This window comes from Salvelinus namaycush, chromosome 20, assembly GCF_016432855.1.
Source record: "Salvelinus namaycush isolate Seneca chromosome 20, SaNama_1.0, whole genome shotgun sequence".
In the NCBI taxonomy this organism is placed as follows: domain Eukaryota; kingdom Metazoa; phylum Chordata; class Actinopteri; order Salmoniformes; family Salmonidae; genus Salvelinus; species Salvelinus namaycush.
The window spans coordinates 38,738,283-38,760,214 of NC_052326.1; the positions used below are offsets into that span (position 1 = coordinate 38,738,283).

The window sequence follows — 21,932 nt, forward strand, 5'->3', positions numbered from 1 at the left end:
ATTTAGATAGGAAGGGGGGGGGGGGGGGGGGGGGGTAGTTGCCCTGATGGTAGTTGGTAGCCTATCCATGACAGTGCACTGGACAGGCACTCATTAAACACAGCCAACGGTACCTCTTCACACTAACTAACAGAAGGCAGCAGTCCTATAGGCTACAGTCCTGTAATCGAATGGAAATGGAAGGACACCAGTCCAGTCTGCATAGTAACCAAGCCAGGCAAAGATTCTTGAAATAATGTGCATTTAAATACTGAAGTTTGGGAAGTCTTTGAAGCTTAAGAAGAGACATGAGATTCAGCAATTGGAATAAAGTTCTTCCCATGAATGTATTGCGGTTATTAACAGCCTAATATTATAAGAGTAGCCTAGTAGCACATCGATAAAGACCATCAAAGGCATTTGGTGGATATCGGATTTAATGAGAGGGGGATTCTATAATCTTTTATTGGAAAGGCATTCCATGAAGGGCCTAAATTAATATTTACAGCAGCAACGATTTATGTACAGTATCAGTCAAAAGTTTGGACACACCTACTCATTCCACGATGTTTCTTTATTTTTACTATTTTCTACATTGTAGAATAATAGTGAAGAAATCAAAACTATGAAATAACACATATGGAATCATGTTGTAACCAAAAAAGTGTTAAACAAATCAAAACATATTTTATATTTGAGATTCTTCAAAGTAGCCACCCTTTGCCTTTATGTCAGCTTTGCACACGCTTGGCATTCTCTCAACCAGCTTCATGAGGTGCTCCTCTGGAATGCATTTCAATAAACAGGTGTGCCTTGTTAAAAGTTAATTTGTGGAATTTCCTTTCCTTCTTAATGCATTTGAACCAATCAGTTGTGTTGTGACAAGGTAGGGGTGGTATACAGAATATAGCCCTATTTGGTAAAAGACCAAAAGTTCATAATATGGAACAGATAAAATAAGCAAAGAGAAATGACAGTCCATCATTACTTTAAGACATGAAGGTCAGTCAATCCGGAAGATTTCAAGAACTTTGAAAATGTCTTCAAGTGCAGTCGCAAAAACCATCAAGCTCTATGATGAAACTGTCTCTCATGAGGACCGCCACAGTAAAGGAAGACAGGAAGCAGAGTTACCTCTGCTGCAGAGGATAAATTCATTAGAGTTATCTGCACCTCTGATTGCAGCCCAAATAAATGCTTCACAGAGTTCAAGTAACAGACATATCTCAACATAGACTGCGTGAATCAGGCCTTCATGGTCGAAATTGTTGCAGAGAAAGCACTACTAAAGGACCCCATAAGAAGAAGAGACTTTCTTGGGCCAAGAAACACGAGCAATGGACATTAGGCTGGTGGAAATCTGACCTTTGGTCTGATGAGTCCAAATTTGAGATTTTTAGAATTCAAGGCATACTTAACCAGCATGGCTACCACAGCATTCTGCGGCGATACGCCATCCCATCTGGTTTGCGCTTAGTGGGACTGGCATTTGTTTTTCAACAGGACAATGACCCAAAACACACCTCCAGGTTTGTGTAAGTGCTATTTGACCAAGAAGGAGAGTGATGGTGCTGCGTCAGATGACCTGGACTCCACAATCACCCGACTTCAACCGAATTGAGATGGTTTGGGATGAGTTGGACCGCAGAGTGAAGGAAAAGAAGCCAACAAGTGCTCAGCATATGTGGGAACTCCTTCAAGACTATTGGAAAAGCATTCCTCATGAAGCTGGTTGAGAGAATGCCAAGAGTGTGCAAAGCTGTCATCAAGGCAAAGGGTGGCTACTTTGAAGAATATAAAATATATTTAGATTTGCTTAAAACTTTTTGGGTTACTACATGATTCCATGTGTGTTATTTCATATTTTTAATGTCTCCACTATTATTCTATAATGTAGAAAATAGTAAAATAGTAGAAAACAGTACCAAACTTTTGACTGGTACTGTATATAAATGTACAACTAGTATTTTATGAATAGTAATAACAGACTGCAACCTGCATTCCAAGCACAACTGCTATACACCAAGCAACTTGCGCCCGAGACTACAAAGCAGAGGTTGGTCTGAGCTGAAGATTATCAACATCGCGTGTCCACTGTCCTCCTCAATAGTCAGGGTGTGTGCCTGTTTCTAAGTTGATCCTGATGAACTCCAGCGCATAGAAGGATCTCTCTCTCCCTCTTTCTGCTATGAAGGTATTTCATTCGATGTGACACAATAGGCAAGAATGTTATAATCGTATTATTAAATGGCGCGTGATGTGTACATTTGCTAATGAGAATTCTAAGCTTTAGAATATTTTACACAGCATAATGCTTCGTGGTTTTGAATAGCGCTTGCCGAGACATTTAGGAACATTTTGAATTGTGTAACTGTATAGGCCTACTTGACTATCTACTCTGGTCGGTCTGTCCGTTTAAAGTCATAGTAGCCTACTCTATACACTCGGCACGTGTAACTTTGATCACAACTATGTGGTCAACAACGTAGAGGAATTTGCTACCCGTGTCAATCTGAACTCGATTTCAGAACCAAGGACAGTTCCCACCTGCTCCACCTGGGAGACCGACGCGCGAGGTTTCCCGACTTCCGGACTCAATTTGTCTTAAAAGTTCTTATACTATTTCAAAAGTCATAGGTCCACACAACTTTGGAAAGAAGGGACTTGAAGGATCATCATTTTGATGGGATCGGATGACTGAACCTCGAAGTCTTGATAAGGCTACGACAAGATTTTAATAAATGCTACCAGGTAAGAAATTAACTCTCCTGTTTTAGGCTAGGCTACTCACAGCGCTCCAGATCACAAATGCTTTTGCATCTATATAGCATGAGCTGACGCATTGCTTACACGCACATTATTTAATGCTCTTTCTACATCTCTATAGCCTACAATACATGATAGTCTGATGATAACAGCGCTATTACAACATGTGGATTGTTAAGAATACAGGGAATAAAGAACAGGATAGCTACGGTCTGTAGCTGACTGTCTTGGCACAAATAGCAGTTTATTTTACCACCATATCAATATAGGTTTACGCATTCTAGCCCTATGCTATATGGCAACATTATGAAATTTATGGAAATAGCCTACACATAGACTATTTTCGATTCTAAGAAAGATTATGAATTTACAAGCTGTTTGAATATAATTTTGAATCAATTGATAATAAACACAGGCACATGTAGCTGCCACTCCCACTGGAGTCAAGGCTCTATTGTTCTACAGGCACATTATCTAATACAAAGTGTGACAGGTCTGAATAATTACTTAAAACAGTATATTTTTTGAATGAAATTTTCTTAGACGGTCCATTGTTTATTACATAATTATAGCCAAGTTATTGCAAACCAGTAGGCTATATAGAAATTACACACAGGTTTACGACGCAAATATTTAAGAGTTATGATGATAACTTGTTATTTAGAGCAGGGAATTTTATTTTATTGAGTGCCGAGCTGTAGCCTACAAACAGAGAAATATACCAATTAATGAACACACAGAAAAAACTGCCGGTGCCAAACAATAATAGCCACACTACATGAGACGTCAAATATCTGTTCTAAAATGTAATGCTCACCATAGCAGCAGATAAGGTAGGCCTATAGGTCACCATAGCAGCAGATAAGGTAGGCCTATAGGTCACCATAGCAGCAGATAAGGTAGGCCTATAGGTCACCATAGCAGCAGATAAGGTAAGCCTATAGGTCACCATAGCAGCAGATAAGGTAAGCCTATAGGTCACCATAGCAGCAGATAAGGTAGGCCTATAGGTCACCATAGCAGCAGATAAGGTAGGCCTATAGGTCACCATAGGGTAGCAACAGGCACTATATTAATATATTGTTAGATAACATTATGTGGTGAACAGGTAGGATTTGACTTTAATATGTTGCTGAGGCTAATTGGATTTTGTCTGGTTTCACTTCTAGCTGTAGGCCACTACCTCTGTCCTCTCTGTCCTCTCTGTCCTCTCGGTTAATTCTGTCATCATCTAAATAGAAGGGAATTATTTCCTCTGGTCTCGAGAGAATGCGTAGAAAGTTTTACCATGAGTGTTATTTCCATATATAAAACGAACCGTTCGTCGGTCGAAATGACCAACCGGTGTGTTGGAGGTTTGCGACAAATTACTTTCTGCTGATTTCACAGGGCAAGCTTTTGAGCGTGATGATTTGAGTACGCTTGCCTAGGTCTTATAATTTGTCCAAATGTATGATTTCCTCTTGAACATCACTTCACTAAATTCAAATGTCCATGTATGCCACAGAAATTATTGCCATGAGCAATATGACATTATTGTGCAATGATTGATATTTAGGGAAATCTGCTGAAGGACAGCTTTTACTCTCCTCAGAAACTGACATAGATCCTCTATAGGCATATGTAAATGGGATTCATTTTTATTGAGCTCCATTCGTCTTCGTGAAACACCTTCAGAATAATTTCCTTCCTTTTTTGAAGTGGCACCCATTGTGTGTTGTGTCTCTTCTCACTATACAGCACCAATAGCCCCATTCATTTCATGTAGAAAGAGTCAAAAGCCTCTTATCACCCCACTGAAAGTAGGTCCTAGTTGGAGGTCTTCTTTTTGGATTGAGCCCAAAACCCTCCTGTGTGAATTTGACACGCAGTCACTAATGCACTATATTGTAGCCTACGATGGCTATTCAATCACACAATTTGGTTTGAATAGGCTTCTGTTTATGGAGTGCAGCTTTTTGATACGTTCACACAAAAACACCAGTTGTCCTTCTGAATGTCGCCGTGTGAGAGCTACTTGAAATCTGAAGTACCTATGTGAGTTGGATTCAGCCGCGGAACTTTTTGAGTTCATTTTGAAGCCCATTGAGTCATGGACATTCTCACACTGTGCTGGTGAAAATTCCCTAGCAACGCAGAGATGAGTGTCGGGGGAAGGACTTGAAGTTAACATTTTGGCTCATTTTGAGGAAAAATGGAATTGATCAGCATTTTTGGGGGGTTTGTGTGCATGCGTGTGTTTGGATTGAGAGATGAAATGGAGCACTGAAACATAACTAGTCACTTGGAGAGATAAGAAAGCTGGAAAGGTGCTGTATCACATGGGTAAATCTAAATCATGATTATTTCCCAGTCACAAATAGATTCCACCTTTAAGCTTATCTGTCTAGAGTAAGAAGTGTTATCCCCTTATGATTACAGGTCTTATTCCCATTCATCAACACAAGGTGTCTATTGTTGTTTTAGGGGGTGAGTGATTGTACCTTCAGAAGTATTCACACCCCTTGCCTTTTTCCACATGTTGTTGTCGATTCTGCATTACTGGCCTACACACATTACCTCATCATGTCTAAGTGGAATTATGTTTTTAGATATTTTTTGTTTTACAAATGAATAAAAAATGAAAACCTGAAATGTTTGAGTCAATAAATATTCAGCCCCTTTGTTATGGCAAGCCTAAATAAGTTCAGAAGTAAAGATTTGATTAACAAGTCACATAATAAATTGCATGGACTCACTCTATGTACAATAAAACTGTTTAACATCATTTTTGAATGACTAAATAGTCTCTGTACCCACACATACAATTATCTGTAAGCTCCCTCAGTTGAGCAGTGAATTTCAAACACAGATCCAACCACAAAGACCATTGATGTTTTCCAATGCCTCGCAAAGAAGGTCAGCTATTGGTAGATGGGTTAAACAAAAGCAGACATTGAATATCCCTTTGAGCATGGTGAAGTTATTAATTACACTTTGGATGGTGTATCAATACACCCAGTCACTACAAAGATACGGGCGTCCTTCCTAACAGTTGCCGGAAAGGAAGGAAACCGCTCAGGCATTTCACCATGAAGCTGATAACTTTAAAACAGTTACAGAGTTTAATGGCTGTGATAGGAAAAAACTGATGATGGATCAACAACATTGTAGTTACTCCACAATACTTAATGTAATTACAGAGTGAAAATGAAGAAGCCTGTACAAAATATACATCCTTTTTGCAATAAGGCACTAAAGTAAAACTGCAAAAAATGTGGCAAAGAAATTAACTTTATGTCCTGAGTACAAAGCATTATGTTTGGGGCAAATCCAACACAACACGTCACTGAGTTTCAAACATGGTGGTGGCTGCATTATGTTATGGGTATGCTTGTCATCGGCAAGGACTAGGGAGTGTTTTAGGATAAAAAATAAATGGAATAGAGCTAAGCACAGTCAAAATCCGAGAGGAAAACCTGGTTCAGTCTGCTTTCCAACAGACACTAGGAGACACATTCACCTTTCAGTGGGACAATAACCTAAAACATAAGGCCAAAAATACACTAGAGTAGCTTACCAAGATGACATTGAATGTTTCTGAGTGGCCTAGTTACAGTTATGAAAATATATGTCATGACTTGAAATTGGCTGTCTAGCAATGATCAAAAACCAACTTTTTTAAAGAAAATGTTCAAATATTGTACAATCTACGTGTGCGAAGCTCTTAGAGACTTACCCAGAAAGACTGACAGCTGTCATCGCTGCCAAAGGTGCTTCTACAAAGTGTTGACTGAGGGGTGTTAATACTTATGTAAATTTGATATTTCTGTACTTCATTTTCAATAAATTATCGAACATTTCTAAAAACATGTTTTCACTTTGTCATTATGGGGTATTGTGTGTAGATGGGTGAGAAATAACATCCATTTAATCCATTTTGAATTCTGTCTGTAACTAAACAAAATGTGGGTATGAATTATTTCTGAAGGCACTGTATGTATTTTGTATTAAATATTTATATCCATCTTAGCATGAATTGCTTAATTGTTTCTTCGTTGAAATGTTAAAACAAATTAAGAACCTACGCCATCATTTTCACATTACAGACTGCGCATCAATCATACTTAAACCAATGACTATATAATACTTAGTATACTCACACCGGCCAATCATACTTATACCAAAGGTAATACCCATTATATTACCAATGTTATGATGGACAAAATAAGACATATTTAATCTATGAAGGCTGTATTTGAGCAGTGCCTTGAGCAGCTGGGCTCTATGTCTGAGGGCTAACAAGGCTTAGGCTCCTTCTGGCTCCACCATGTGTTGTATGATGGTGTTCAGGTCCGTTAGGGAGGTGGGTGAAAGGTGAAAGGTGATACACCTTTCAACACTGGCTGCTGTCTGACATCTCATCACCTGATCAGGGTGTCACTTGACACAGCATGGGGACATCTACCAACTAATGAAGGTGTCATGCTCCAAGATTACATTTAAGTTCATATGAAGATGCCATGCTCTTTTTACCAAAAGGACAAGGACATCAACACCCATGTAAAGGTGTCACACACCATTATCTTCCAAGAGGACATAATCATTTGTTCTTAAACGACTCGCCTGGATAAATAAAGGTTCAATAAATAAAAACATAAAATGATACATCACCGTCCATATGAAGGTTCCATCATGCACCATTTACCAAGATGACAAGCTGCAATCTATTTGACTTGAATGTCCAGCACAGTAGAATCTATTCTAGACTGTTCTACATCAATGTATTCACAAGCTTCTGCTGCCCACAGTTGATGCAAACAGAAGCTTAACTGGGACTCTTTGTACAGTTGAAGCCAGTGAACTATACTGTACCAACTGTCATCTGTATGATCTTCACCTGTGTTTGGTTGAAACACATGCTCAAAGCAACAACTGTACTTAGTCACTCAATAGTTGGTTGTTATTTGGATCCAAGAGAGAGGTACATTGTATTGGAGGCGGTTGACTAATGTAGCCTATGTTGCTAGAGTGATCTGAGTTGGAGAGACAAACAGCTTTTCCATGCACGTGATGTGAGGCTGATGTGGGGTGGGTACTGTATGTGTGTGCTATCTGGCTAGCTGAGGGTTCAAAGCGGAGCAAGGCACACTGTTTTCTCTTTTTGAACTCCTGTTTCACAGGGAATAATTGTGCAGAGACAGCTGGGTAGGGAGGAAGCGGCTCTCTTGGCTGCCGAGTGCAATCGTGACGGCCGATTCTGCCACTAGCCAGATTTAATGTGATCAAGGCCTGATAGAAGATACCTAAGAACTAAGAGGAGGCGGAGTGAGCGTTGACAGTCGTAGCAGCAGCTCCAAATCACGTCAAATTACTCTTGGTTTTCTCTGTCTGTTATCTATCTCCTGTTTCAGGAAAATGTTAAGTATGGCCTCTGCTCAGTGGCAAATGTTTCTTTAATATTGTCACAAATATAATTTGATATATCTACCTACCTCCAATCTTCAAGCTTGTGTGTCCCCAAATCTCTTCAACACACACCTGGGGGATTTGTGGTAGCACTTTGTTAGCTATCACCAGACAAAAATCCACTCTTGGATCAAAATGTTGTATAACTGAGCCAAATTAAAGGTATCTGGTGGAGCAATCATGTGTCAGCATGCTATATCTGTAGGAGACTTTTAGCATCTATGCCAGTCAGTCCTTAGACCTTACCTTGGCCTAGTTCCTGTCCCTTCTTGGTCTTCCTGCTTGGCACTGATTCGTCCATTAAACTCCCATTCTCTGATGGGCTCGGCGAATTGAGAGCCCCCACCGAACCCATCTGTTCCAAGTGACAGTCGAGCGTGATGATTCGATTTCTAACATCAATAAAACTGTTTTGGGTCACCTGGACCCCGTAGCTCATGCTGGAAGACTGTGGCTCAGTCCCAATAATCTTGTTCACTACTCCCCACACAGTTTTAAGCATTGGATTGGTGTTAGGCATTGGCTAGAGGGAGTTATCATATACCAGCCATATCCTTCAAATTTATGAAGGTTAGTGAAGAAGTACACACTTCGAGAGAAAGGAGATATTATTGGAATGCACAATATGAGGCAGGAAGAAGGATCTGGCTGGCATATATGTAGGCTTCATGATCTCACCATGCCAATCACAAAGAAGAAGAAACTATACAATGAAACAAATATAAATGATATAAAGAATGATTGTAAAAAGATTTGAATCACCTTAAATTAAATTTTGGGCAATAAGGCAAACTCCATCATTCATTGAATCAGATGGCTCATTCATCACAAAACCCACTGATATTGCCAACTACTTTAACCTTTTCGGGCTAGGGGGCAGTATTTTCACTTCCGGATGAAACGCGTGCCCAAAGTAAACTGCCTGCTACTCAGGCACAGAAGCTAGGATATGCATATAATTGATAGATTGAGATAGAAAATACTCTAAAGTTTCTAAAACTGTTTGAATAATGTTTGTGAGTATAACAGAACTGATATGGCAGGCGAAAACCTGAGAAAAATCCATCCAGGGGAAAAAAATGGAGGTCACTCTCTTTTCAATGCGATTTCTATGGGGATCTAGATTTCTGTGGCACTTGCTTGCAGTTCCTATCACTTCCATTGCATGTCAACAGTGTTTAGAAATTGGTTGATGTTTTTCCTTTGAGAAATGAAGAAGTAGGGCAGTTCAGAATGAGGGTTGAGTGTAGTGTACTGTTTGTTAGGGGCGCGTGACCTGAAAGCTCGCTCCACTTCGTTTTTATCCCCTATTGAACGCAGTATTTCCCGTCTTAAATTTTATCGATTATTTACGTAGAAAAATACCTAAAGTTGTATTAGGAAAGTTGTTTGAAATGTTTGGAACAAGTTTACAGGTAACTTATTAGATATTTTGTAGTCATGTTGCGCGAGTTGGAACCGGTGTTTTTCTGGATCAAACGCGCCAAATAAATGGACATTTTGGAGATATAACGCCAGAATTAATCGAACAAAAGGACCATTTGTGATGTTTATGGGACATATTGGAGTGCCAACAAAGGAAGATCTTCAAAAGTAAGGCATGAATTATATCGTTATTTCTGCGTTTTGTGTTGCGCCTGGCGGGTTGAATTATGATTGTCATGTGTTTGTTTGGTGGGGTGCTGTCCTCAGATAATCGCATGGTTTGCTTTCACCGTAAAGCCTTTTTGAAATCTGACACGTTGGCTGGATTAACAACAAGTGTGGCTTTAATTTGGTGTATTGCATGTGTGATTTCATGAAAGTAAAATTTTTATAGTAATTTAATTTGAATTTGGCGCTCTGCCATTTCACCGGATGTTGTCGAGGGGTTGCGCTAGCGGAACGTCTAGCCGTAACAACTTTTAATGATTTTTTCATCAGCCAGAAGTAGCAAATTTAGGCATGACATGCCAGCAATAAATGCTTATACTACACATCCAAGTATAACTGACCAAATTATGAAAGACAAGCATTGTAATTTTGATTTCCGTGAGTGTGGAAGAGGTGAAAAAATGATTGTTGTCTATCAACAATGATAACCCACCTGGTTCTGACAACTTGGATGAAAAATTACTGAGGGCAATAGCGGACGATATTGCAACTCTTATTTCCCATATCTTCAATCTAAGCCCTCAGTCCTGGAGGGAAGCAAAAGTCATTACGCAACCCAATAATAGTAAACCCCCCTTTACTGGCTCAAATAGCCGACCAATCAGCCTGTTACCAACCATTAGTAAATGTTTGGAAAAAATAGTGTTTGACCAGATACAATGCTATTTTACAGTAAACAAATTGACAAGAGACTTTCAGCACGCTTATAGGGAAAGACATTCAACATGCATGGCTGAGAGAAATTGATAATAAAAAGATTGTGGGAGCTGTTTTGTTAGACTTCAGTGCGGCTGTTGACATTATTGGTCATAGTCTGCTGCTGGAAAAACGTATTTTTTATGGCTTTACACCCCCTGCTATATTGTGGATAAAGAGTTACCTGCCTAACAGAACACAGATGGTGTTCTTTAATGGAAGCCTCTCCAACATAATCCAGGTAGAATCATGAATTCCCCCAGGGCAGCTGTCTAGGCCCCTTACTTTTCTCAATCTTTACTAATGACATGCCACTGGCTTTGAGTAAAGCCAGTGTGTCTATGTATGAGAATGACTCAACACTATACACGTCAGCTACTACAGCGACTGACATGACTGCAACACTTAACAAAGAGCTGCAGTCAGTTTCAGAATGGGTGGCAAGAAATAAGTTTGTCCTAAATACAGTACTTCTAAAACTAAAAGCATTGTATTTGGGACAAGTCATTCACTAAACCCTAAACCTCAACTTAATCTTGAAATGAGTAATGTGGAAATTCAGCAAGTTGAGGAGACTAAACTGTCACCATAAAACATGTTGATGGAACAGTAGCTAAGATTGGCAGAAGTCTGTCCATAATAAAACGCTACTCTGCCTTCTTAACAACACTATCAATAAGGCAGGTCCTACAGGCCTTAGTTTTGTCACGCCTGGACTACTGTCCAGACAAGTGGTCAGGTGCCACGAAGAGGGACTTAAGAAAATTACAATTGGCTCAGAACAGGGCAGCACGATTAAATGTACATGGAAATATAACATTAGTAATATACATGTCAATCTCTCATGGCTCAAAGGAGAGGAGAGATTGACTTCATCACTACTTGTTTTTGTAAGAAGTATTGACATGCTGAATGCACCGAGCTGTCTGTTTAAACTACTAGCACACAGCTCAGACACCCATGCACACCCCACAAGACATGGCACCAAAGGTCTCTTCACAATCCCAAAGTCTAGAACATGGCTACATGGAACTCTATTCCCCATCAGGTAACTGATGCAGTAGAATCAGATTTAAAAAACAGATAAAAATACACCTTATGGAACAGCGGGGACTTTGAAGAGACACACACACAGGCACAGGCACAGACACACGCTTACACATACACATGATAAGACACGCACTCTACACACAATCGAATCCCCGAGCTGACAAGGTAAAAATCTGTCGTTCTGCCCCTGGGCAAAGCAGTTAACCCAATGTTCCCCGGGTTTCGAAGACGTGGATGTTGATTATGGCAGCCCCCTGCACCTCTCTGATTCAGAGCGGTTGGGTTAAATGCAGAAGACATATTTCAGTTGAAGGCATTCATTTGTACAACTGACTAGGTATCCCCCTTTCCCTTCCTACACATGGATTTTGTATTGTAGATATGTGGTAGTAGAGTAGTGGCCTGAGGGCACACACTTAATGTGTTGTGAAAAGTGTTATGAAATGTAATGTCATGTAATATTTTAAATTGGCAGCAGCTAATGGGGTACCTTAATAAATACAAATACAGCCATGCTAAACACCTGCTCCACTACACTACTCTACATTACAGTACATTACATTACACTACACTACACTAAACAACATGTCTGGTTTTGCCTTGACAGGTCTAAAGAGCTATACAACACTTAAGAAGGATAAAATGTAGCATTGTAAAAGAGTCAACTCAGTCCACTTTGTCTTTTACAATGATATGGACAGTAGATTTGGACAAGAGTAGCATGGTTGTGTATGAAGTTTTGGACATTGTAAGTGTCCTCCTCACACTCTTTTGATTGAGCGTGGATCACTGTCTTGAAAATGTTGCACAGACAGTTTCAGTCGAGAAGAGGTTTTTGTCAATGCACCATATGTTCTCTGTCTCCAACAGCCTACTTAAGCAATAAGGCACGAGGGAGTGTGGTATATGGCCAATATACCACGGCTAAGGGCCGTTCGTAGGCACGACGCATTGGCCATATACCACAAACCACGAGGTGCCTTATTGCTCTTTGAAACTGGTTACTAACGTAATTAGAGCAGTAAAAATACATGTTTTGTCATACCTGTGGTATACGGTCTGATATACCACGGCTGTCAGCCAATCAGCATTCAGGACTCGAACCGCCCAGTTTATAAAGACATTTATATATTTGGAATTTATTTTGCATTGTTGAATATTCATATCTGATTGGCTTGAGGGGCATTCTAAAGCATGCATTATTTCCCTATAATGCATGTTATATCTATATATCTATATATATCTATATATCAATGGCTATAGATCATTCTTACATGTTCTATATTCGAGCTGCTTTTGAAAGCAAAAGTTGAATTGAAAACAGTATTGGCATTGTTGAATTCAATTTTTATAACAGCAACCTAGGACTGATGGTTTGGTTAGCTAACGTCTGTTTGTTTGGATACCAAGGCAACTACTGTAGCTATCTTGTAAACTTAGTAGCTACTTCAGTGGGTTTTGAACAAATTTCTACCGGCAAATTAACACATTTCTAGGAGCAAATGAGTTCAATTATAGCCATGGTATAAAGGGATAATCAACTCGGGGCTCTATGCGTTCTCCGCTAGCGCGTTGTGGAACACCTTTCACGTGATTCATTATTTTCCTTAGAACACATAGCCCCTCCTTGATTATCCCTTACGTAGTGGCGAGCTTCTGTAGAGATGGCATATTCAGCAGCAATCCTTGTACTTGTTCCGGCTAATTTGCTTCATTGTCTGTTGCTGTGTCTGCTGCTGGGGTGTGGCTGAACACTATCACACACGCACGCACGCACACACACAAGAGATGCATCAGGGGCCCACACACAGGAAGAGTGACAGGAAATTATATATGTTACATACTCACACTGTGACCATAAGTTATTACTAACTTTAGCCTAGCTAGAGGAGTAGGTTGGCACATTCCCTCTGTACTAGAAATGCAAAGTACTTTTATAGGGAAGTTTAACATTACACAGTGTACTGCACTACGTTATTTAGAAAATGTTTAAGATTAAGAAGTTTGTCATGACAAACAGTGTCATGACAGTGTAATGTCTACTACAATGGATCAGAGCTAGGCAAAGTTGATCAACATCAGTACCCTTATAGCCTATACCAGTGAACAAAACTGGTCGACAGGACATCAATTCAACTGCAAAACTGGTTGAAATTATGTATTTATAACCGGGTAAGGTTCAGCAACAGCATGTAGGGGAGAGTGGGGTAAGTTGAGCCCTTTTTACATTCAGCATCACTCCCTTAAGGGAAATATAGTATTCTTTCTAACAAATATATTTACATATACACTGATATACAAAACATGACATAGACTGACCAGGTGAATCCAGGTGAAAGCTATGATCCCTTATTGATGTCACTTGTTAAATCCACTTCAATCAGTGTAGATGAAGGGGAGGAAACAGGTTAAATAATAATTTTTAAGCCTTGAGACAATTGAGACATAGATTGTGTACGGTATGTGTGCCATTCAGAGGGTGAATGGGCAAGACAAAATATTTAAATGCCTTTGAACGGGGTATGGTAGTAGGTGCCAGGTCCACCGGTTAGTGTCAAGAACTGCATCGCTGCTGGGTTTTTCACTCTCAACAGTTTCCCGTATGTATCAAGAATTGTCCACCACCCAAAGGACATATAGCCAACTTGCCACAACTGTGGGAAGCACTGGAGTCAACATGGGCCAGCATCCCTGTGGAACACTTTCGACACCTTGTTGAGTCCATGCCCTGAGGAATTGAGACGGTTCTGACGGCAAAAGGTTAGCGAGACCCCAAAAAAAGGGGTCTCTTAACCCAGGTATGGGTTAAGTTGATCTGCAGGACAGGGTAAGTTAAGTCGCATACACATTTCTGTACAGAATTAAATATTACCACTACGGTATTTAAAAAAAAACATGTCTATCTTTATTTCCAGAACACAATTCAACACAATCCCAATCGTGTTTTGTCTTTTTATATTTTTAAGCATCTTTTAATACAGGCTGAACAAACGTAACAATTTTTTTTAACATAGGCCAGGCCCTGTTATTACTGTACCTCTTATCCCAGCGATAATGCTTTGCATTACGCCTGGAAAGAAAACACTTTAATATGCTCAACTTGCCATTGGCTCAACCATTAGCTCAACTTACCCCAACGCAAACATTTTGACTATATTAGCCCACCCAGCTACAAGGATGCACATTCACACCCCAACTGATGTATAGAACAATCTTAAGAGTATGTACTTCGGTTTAGATACAAGCATCATGAAACCTCTAACACAATAAATTAATTTAACTTGCTTACCACTTTTTCCATGTGGTTTCATCCTTCACAGACTCCATGAAATGATGACTTCTTCCTAAATATTTGGTCAAATTATTAAATTTGTGTAAGGTTTCCTAGAAACAAGGGTGGCTCAATTGAATTTACCCCTTTTGCTCAACTTCACCCCACTCTCCCCTATGAGTGAGATGGTTGATTGAAAGCCCAGCCACACCTTCAACTAACAGCTATAGCTACTATCTCGCATCAGTGAAGAGGTGGTGTCCAGCAGCTAATGTGACTGATTACCTCAGCTTTCCTTCAGAAAGTTCTCCAATGATCAATCATAGTTTGAAATTGAATGTTGATTGTGAAATAGAAATCACAAGAGAAAGTGGTGTATGTGTCAGACCACTTCCTTATATGCTTCCTTGGTGTAAATTAATTGTTTCTTGTTGATATCGTGTTGATCACTACTGTGCTTGCGTCCCAAATGGCACACTATTCCCTATAGGCCCTGGTCAAAAGTAGTGCACTATAAGGAATAGGATGCCATTTAGGACGTACACCTTTATATCCTATACAGGGAGCCTGCTATCATATTTATTTTGCTCACAGTTGAGTCTATATTAAATGGTCATTCATTTATATCCTGAACGTCTATTTCTGAATATCAAGATAATATTCTCTCAATATATTTTCCTATTCATTACAAATGCTTCATTGCTTTGTTTGACAAACCCATGTAGCACTCTCTCTCTCCCTCTTTATCCCTCTCCTTATCTCTCTCTCCCTCTCCCTGTACCTCCAATCAAAATATACTTTCAACCCCTAATATACCAGATATATAACCTCAACATGGTGAGAATTTATTTCAGAAACACTCTTGTCATACTGCCCACTACCCCTCCCCCACCCACCAATACCACCATCCTCTTTTTTTACCCACAATGTTTCCATGGCAACCTCAGTTAGCGAAGAAGAGAGCCCTTTCAAGTGTGAGAATATCTCTTTGTAAGGCACGGCAAGCTGATGATAGTTCTTGGGTAATATGGTTCATACTCCATGATGCTGTACTGTAAATGTTTGATTCAGCTTTTTCATTGCCGATTCGTCTTCGATTAGCTTCACTTGAAGTAGGCTATGACCACTGTAAATGTTCTGACCTTTTTTTGAAGAGCAGAGGCTTTCCAACTGCTATTGCTAAGAAATACAATCAATAAACATGTGGAAAATGCATAGCCTAACGACTCAAACTAAATTCTTCCAAAGCTCTATGATCTCTATATTCTTCAGTCTGAGATTGTCATCATTGAAGTCGTTTGTGGTGACGAGGGGCGTTGTACAAAACAAAGTCATCAGCGATTGGATCGTCTATAACCAATCAGAGTATCAAAGCCAATGACACGTTTTCAAACCGCCGCTTTACCCACGTGTGTTGTAGCTCTGGCCCAACCTATCGGTTTCTGGACCAATCAGATGGTGCCAATGTGTCCACATTCTGTGACGCGTTGGGAAGGTACTCAGATCTAGACTCATTGCTTAGAAGAAACTAACGTCCGTGGGCGTGGCGTAGAGTTTGGTCAGAGCAAGGAGTCTGGGTAGTCAGGCAAGACTTTAAGGGTGTGATATCTATCAAGAAATGACACACATAGATGATCAATTGGACTGCCCAAAATTTGACTTTCTATCATATTTTAATGAAGGGCACAAACACATGGAAAGGTTAACATGCTCAGTGAGCATTATAAAGGACAGATTACAAGTTGTGCATCCCAAATGGCACCGTATTTCCTACATAGTCCACTATTTCTGACCAGTGTCCTATGGGCCCTGTTCAAAAGTAGCACACTATATAGGGAATATGGTGCCATTTAAGATGCAGAGAAGACTATAAGGCTAACAGGGACCTCATTAACCAGCGGTCCTTTAACTGAAGCATCATTATGAGCAACATAGTAGAAAAAGTGAGATGGGACAGACAGACAGACAGACAGACAGACAGACAGACAGACAGACAGACAGACAGACAGACAGACAGACAGACAGACAGACAGACAGACAGACAGACAGACAGACAGACAGACAGACAGACAGACAGACAGACAGACAGACAGACAGACAGACAGACAGACAGACAGACAGACTGTGTGTGTGAGAGAGAGAGAGAGAGAGAGACATAAAAATATATGAGGAATTAGTAAAAATGGGAGAATGAAGGTATTTAAATGTCTTAGAGCTAGAGGGCAGTAGATTGGGGTGCTGGGAAGTCCATGCAGAGCAGTAAAATAATCCAGTCCTTCTTGTCTCCAACATGCATGCAATCACTCACTCACGCACACACACACACGCACACACACACACACACACACACACACACACACACACACACACACACACACACACACACACACACACACACACACACACACACACACACACACACACACACACACACACACACACACACACACACACACACACACACACACAGACACAGACACACATGAACACACACACACACACAGTGGCTTGCCGAGGAAGGGCGACACACTCACTCATCTGTTGAGATGGCTGACAGTCTGGTTGTGTGGCCCAAGACAAGTTGCTGGGATGAAGTGCTGCTTGAGGAATGCGCCGAGAGCCACGACCGCCAGTAGCCAGTCTTTAAGATAGAGAGCTCTTATAGAAGGGCTGTAAAGCAACCTTTAAAGGTTGTTGAAAGATTGATGGGGAAATGAAGCCATCTTTTCCCTTTACACCTTCAATCAATCAAGTTTATTTTATATAGCCCTTCGTACATCAGCTAATATCTCGAAGTGCTGTACAGAAACCCAGCCTAAAACCCCAAACAGCTAGCAATGCAGGTGTAGAAGCACGGTGGCTAGGAAAAACTCCCTAGAAAGGCCAAAACCTAGGAAGAAACCTAGAGAGGAACCAGGCTATGAGGGGTGGCCAGTCCTCTTCTGGCTGTGCCGGGTGGAGATTATAACAGAACTATGCCAAGATGTTCAAAAATGTTCATAAGTGACAAGCATGGTCAAATAATAATCATGAATAATTTTCAGTTGGCTTTTCATAGCCGATCATTAAGAGTTGAAAAACAACAGGTCTGGGACAGGTGGCGGTTCCATAACCGCAGGCAGAACAGTTGAAACTGGAATAGCAGCAAGGCCAGGCGGACTGGGGACAGCAAGGAGTCACCACGCCCGGTAGTCCCGACGTATGGTCCTAGGGCTCAGGTCCTCCGAGAGAAAGAAAGAGAAAAGGAGAAAATTAGAGAGAGCCAAGATTTTCAAAATGTTCATAAATGACAAGCATGGTCAAATAATAATCAGGAATAAATCTCAGTTGGCTTTTCATAGCCGATCATTAAGAGTTGAAAACAGCAGGTCTGGGACAGGTAGGGGTTCCGTAACCGCAGGCAGAACAGTTGAAACTGGAATAGCAGCAAGGCCAGGCGGACTGGGGACAGCAAGGAGGCATCATGCCCGGTAGTCCTGACGTATGGTCCTAGGGCTCAGGTTCTCAGAGAGAGAGAAAGAAAGAGAGAACGAGAGAATTAGAGAGAGCATACTTAAATTCACACAGGACACTGGATAAGACAGGAGAAGTACTCCAGGTATAACCAACTGCCCTAGCCCCCCGACACATAAACTACTGCAGCATAAATACTGGAGGCTGAGACACCTTAAACTGGACTGGAGGTAGAGAGGAAAGTCTGGATGTTCACACCCTCCTCATGAGAAGTAGGAACAAATAGCATCTGTGATAGTTTGGAATAAATTATATTATTTTATTTTAAAGGGGGCAAAAATACTATTTGAATTACAAATGTGAATTAATTACTTTTATGACTGAAATACCACAATATTGATGCACAGTAACATGAATAATGATATATTGTTCCATCTTCTCTCCTCCACTTGCAACGAGTAACCAAGATGCCACGAGTGTCGAGAGAGGGCTCTAGAGCGATCCACCTCACCCAGCCCCAGTCCCTGTAAGAACCTCCTGTGTCCCACTCCTCTACCCACCACCCACCACACTGACCTCAGCTACCCGACCTGACCATGCCCACCTCCGGCCTCCTCTGCCCCGGGCTCTGGGCCAAGGCTGCCCCATGGTGGTCCCTCCACCTGCTCCTCTTTGACTTGCTCATCCCAGAGGCCCTGCCCAGCCCTAACAACAGATTCCCTCCTTCCACCAAGAGGGAGATCACCATCGATGGGGACCTGGTAATCGGCGGTCTGTTCCCGGTGCATGAGAAGGGCGAGGTGGCGGAGGACTGTGGGAAGATCAACGAGCAGAGAGGGATCCAGAGACTGGAGGCGATGCTGTTAGCGCTGGATGAGATCAACGCGGACGAGCGGCTGCTGCCGGGTCTCAGGCTGGGAGCCCACATCCTAGACACCTGCTCTAAGGACACCTATGCTCTGGAGCAAAGCCTGGAGTTCGTACGAGCCTCCCTCACCAAGGTGCATGAGCCGGGGTTCATCTGCCCAGACGGATCCAACCCCATCCAGGATGACGTCCCTCTGGCCATATCTGGAGTCATCGGGGGCTCCTACAGTGACGTGTCTATCCAGGTACGTTTCTCATATGAATCTATTCATTAGCTGGTTATGACTGTGTCCAGTTATTTCTATACAGTCTATGGTCCACACAAGTACTTTTACACCTTGTCGACTCACATCTCACCCATTGCAGTCTAAGGTGTCCCCTTTGTGTCATTTTTGTGTGATTCATACTATGAATGAATCCACATACAATGTGATTTTTGATTATGCCTAATATATGACACATTACAAACAGTTGACCGTAAGGTAGGCTACCCGTACCCACCAGCAGATAGGACGACTAAGTTTCGTTCAGGTTCTTTCAGACATCACAGATTCCAAAACGAGCCTTGGACAATGCAGATATGCAGTATTTTTACCTGTTAGCCAAACATAATTATTCCTTTGCACATTAGGTATCTGGTGTTGAAATGTTTTTTTTCTGTGCCTATGCCTGCACACAGATGTAGGATCTTAACTTGAGGTTTCAAAAGGCTTCTAAAGTTTGTAATTTCCACTTTAAAATGTCAGACTTGATTTGCCCTAACACAAAATGTATCAACCCCTACAAAAAATGGCCATGAATTATAATCCACATAATTAATAATATAATTAATTCACAATTCCTGTTGCTGCAAGATTATTGTCCTGCTGTAGCAAACTGGCCAAAATGAAGATCCTACATCTGTATACCTGCTGGTAGATATATGTGAGACGTGCCGGTAGAGACGTGTTGCTAACAGGATGTTGATGCTGACATTGATCAGTATTCAGGTTTCACGAGTGGCAGAGAGAAATGAAGCTGAAACAGAGAGATTGAATAGAGCTCTCAGTTCTCGCTGACAAATCAAAGCTCTCTAACTAATTGGTTCCAGCTGAGATGTTGTCGTGTTCCTCTCCATTAGTTAGTACTCCACATACTGTGTTTGTTTGTGTGTGTGTGCTTGATTGTGTGTGTGTGTTTGTTTGAGTGGGTTGCTCTGTCTATAAGTGTGTACACTATGTCTTTGAGATGCTTTCTTGTTCAAAATTCAAAATTTCAAAAAACTTTTTAAAAAGAAGAAGAAAACAGTCACCAGAAGTGGATGGCATCCTATCCCCACCTAGCTGCCTACCTCCGCTGAGCCATAGGAACTTTCCTCTAGCTCCAGCTTTAACAGTTTTGTTTGGCTCTGGTCGGGCTGGAATAAGTATCAATCTGGGAGGCTTGCAGTAGCTGCCTGCAGTAGGTGTTTAAAGCTCTCCTCCGCCACGGCATTCGTTCACAGGGACCTCCATCACATTGTCAGCGCGAATACTTCCGTCCGCAACGCGGGGAACGCTGACCTTTCTCCACACCTATGAAGAGGAGCCTGCGGCGACATGGAGTCAGAGACGTAGCTACTTAACTTCATTGGGATAGGGGGTGCTGTTGTCACTTTTTCTGGAAATCGTGTAATTTTTAAACGGCTTCCTACTCAATTCTTGCTCGTACAATATGCATATTATTATTATTATTGGATAGAAAACACTCTCTAGTTTCTATAGCCGTTGAAATTTTGTCTCTGAGTGGAACAGAACTCATTCTACAGCACTTTCCCTGACATGGAGTCAGATTTCACACATCTTGGCCCCTGATCTGGAGTCAGTTTAAAGGTCCCTGTGAATGCTATGAGGATACAAACACTGCTTACGTCTTCCCCTGGATGTCTTTACGTGATGACGCTTTGAATGGAGTCGATTGCGCAATCACAGCCTCTATAAAACAGAACAACGTGTAGGTAGTTTCCCTTTTCCAGCTGCGCCGGACGCACGGTGGACACCGACCTGCTCTTTTTCCAAGCTTTAGTGTAGCCAGTAATATTTCTCCGGTCATGTTTTTACTTGTAATAGGTGTTAAAGACATCATAAGGTAGTTAATTTAAACCGTTTTATAGCAATTTATATCCGTTTAGTGCGATTTTGGGACATTTATTTCTGAGACACTTTGAACTTCTGGGCACGTTTCCAGTTCATGCCGAACGCAGTGGGCATTTCCACATAGCAAGAGGACAGCTTTCGACCAAAAGACGATTAGACCCAAGAAAGGATTCTTTGCCCAAGATTCTGATGGAAGAACAGCTCAAAGTAAGAACAATTTATTATGATAAATCGTGTTTCTGTCGAAAAATGTTAATCGCTTATGCCGCCATTTTGTTAGATGTAGCTTCGCTTGGCGCAAACTGTATTGAAAAGTAAGGATAATTTAAAAAATGTAAATCAGCGATTGTATTAAGAATTAAATTGTCTATCAATCGCTGTCCACCCTATATTTTTTAGTCACGTTTATGAGTATTTATGTATACGACTAGATCACTGTCTAATATGTCGCACGACATTTTCTGACCAGCTGGGCAACTTTTGTCATTGTCTAACCATGATTTTGGTGGCTAAATATGCACATTTTCGAACAAACTCTATATGTATGTTGTAATATGATGTTACAGGAGTGTCATCTGAAGAATTCTGAGAAGGTTAGTGAAAAAATTAATATATTTTGGCGATGTTGACGTTAT

At 41.0% G+C, this 21,932-nt stretch overlaps 1 protein-coding gene across 1 annotated transcript in view; it reads left to right on the plus strand.

Moving 5' to 3' along the window:
- Positions 1 to 18,912: 18,912 nt before the first annotated feature.
- The window catches only part of LOC120064802 (metabotropic glutamate receptor 2-like), a 59,916-nt gene continuing 56,896 nt past the window's right edge, over positions 18,913 to 21,932 (plus strand). The window contains exon 1 of the mRNA XM_039015401.1: positions 18,913 to 19,428. Coding sequence (XP_038871329.1) covers positions 18,913 to 19,428 — 516 coding nt within the window. The remainder of the gene's footprint in view (positions 19,429 to 21,932) is intronic.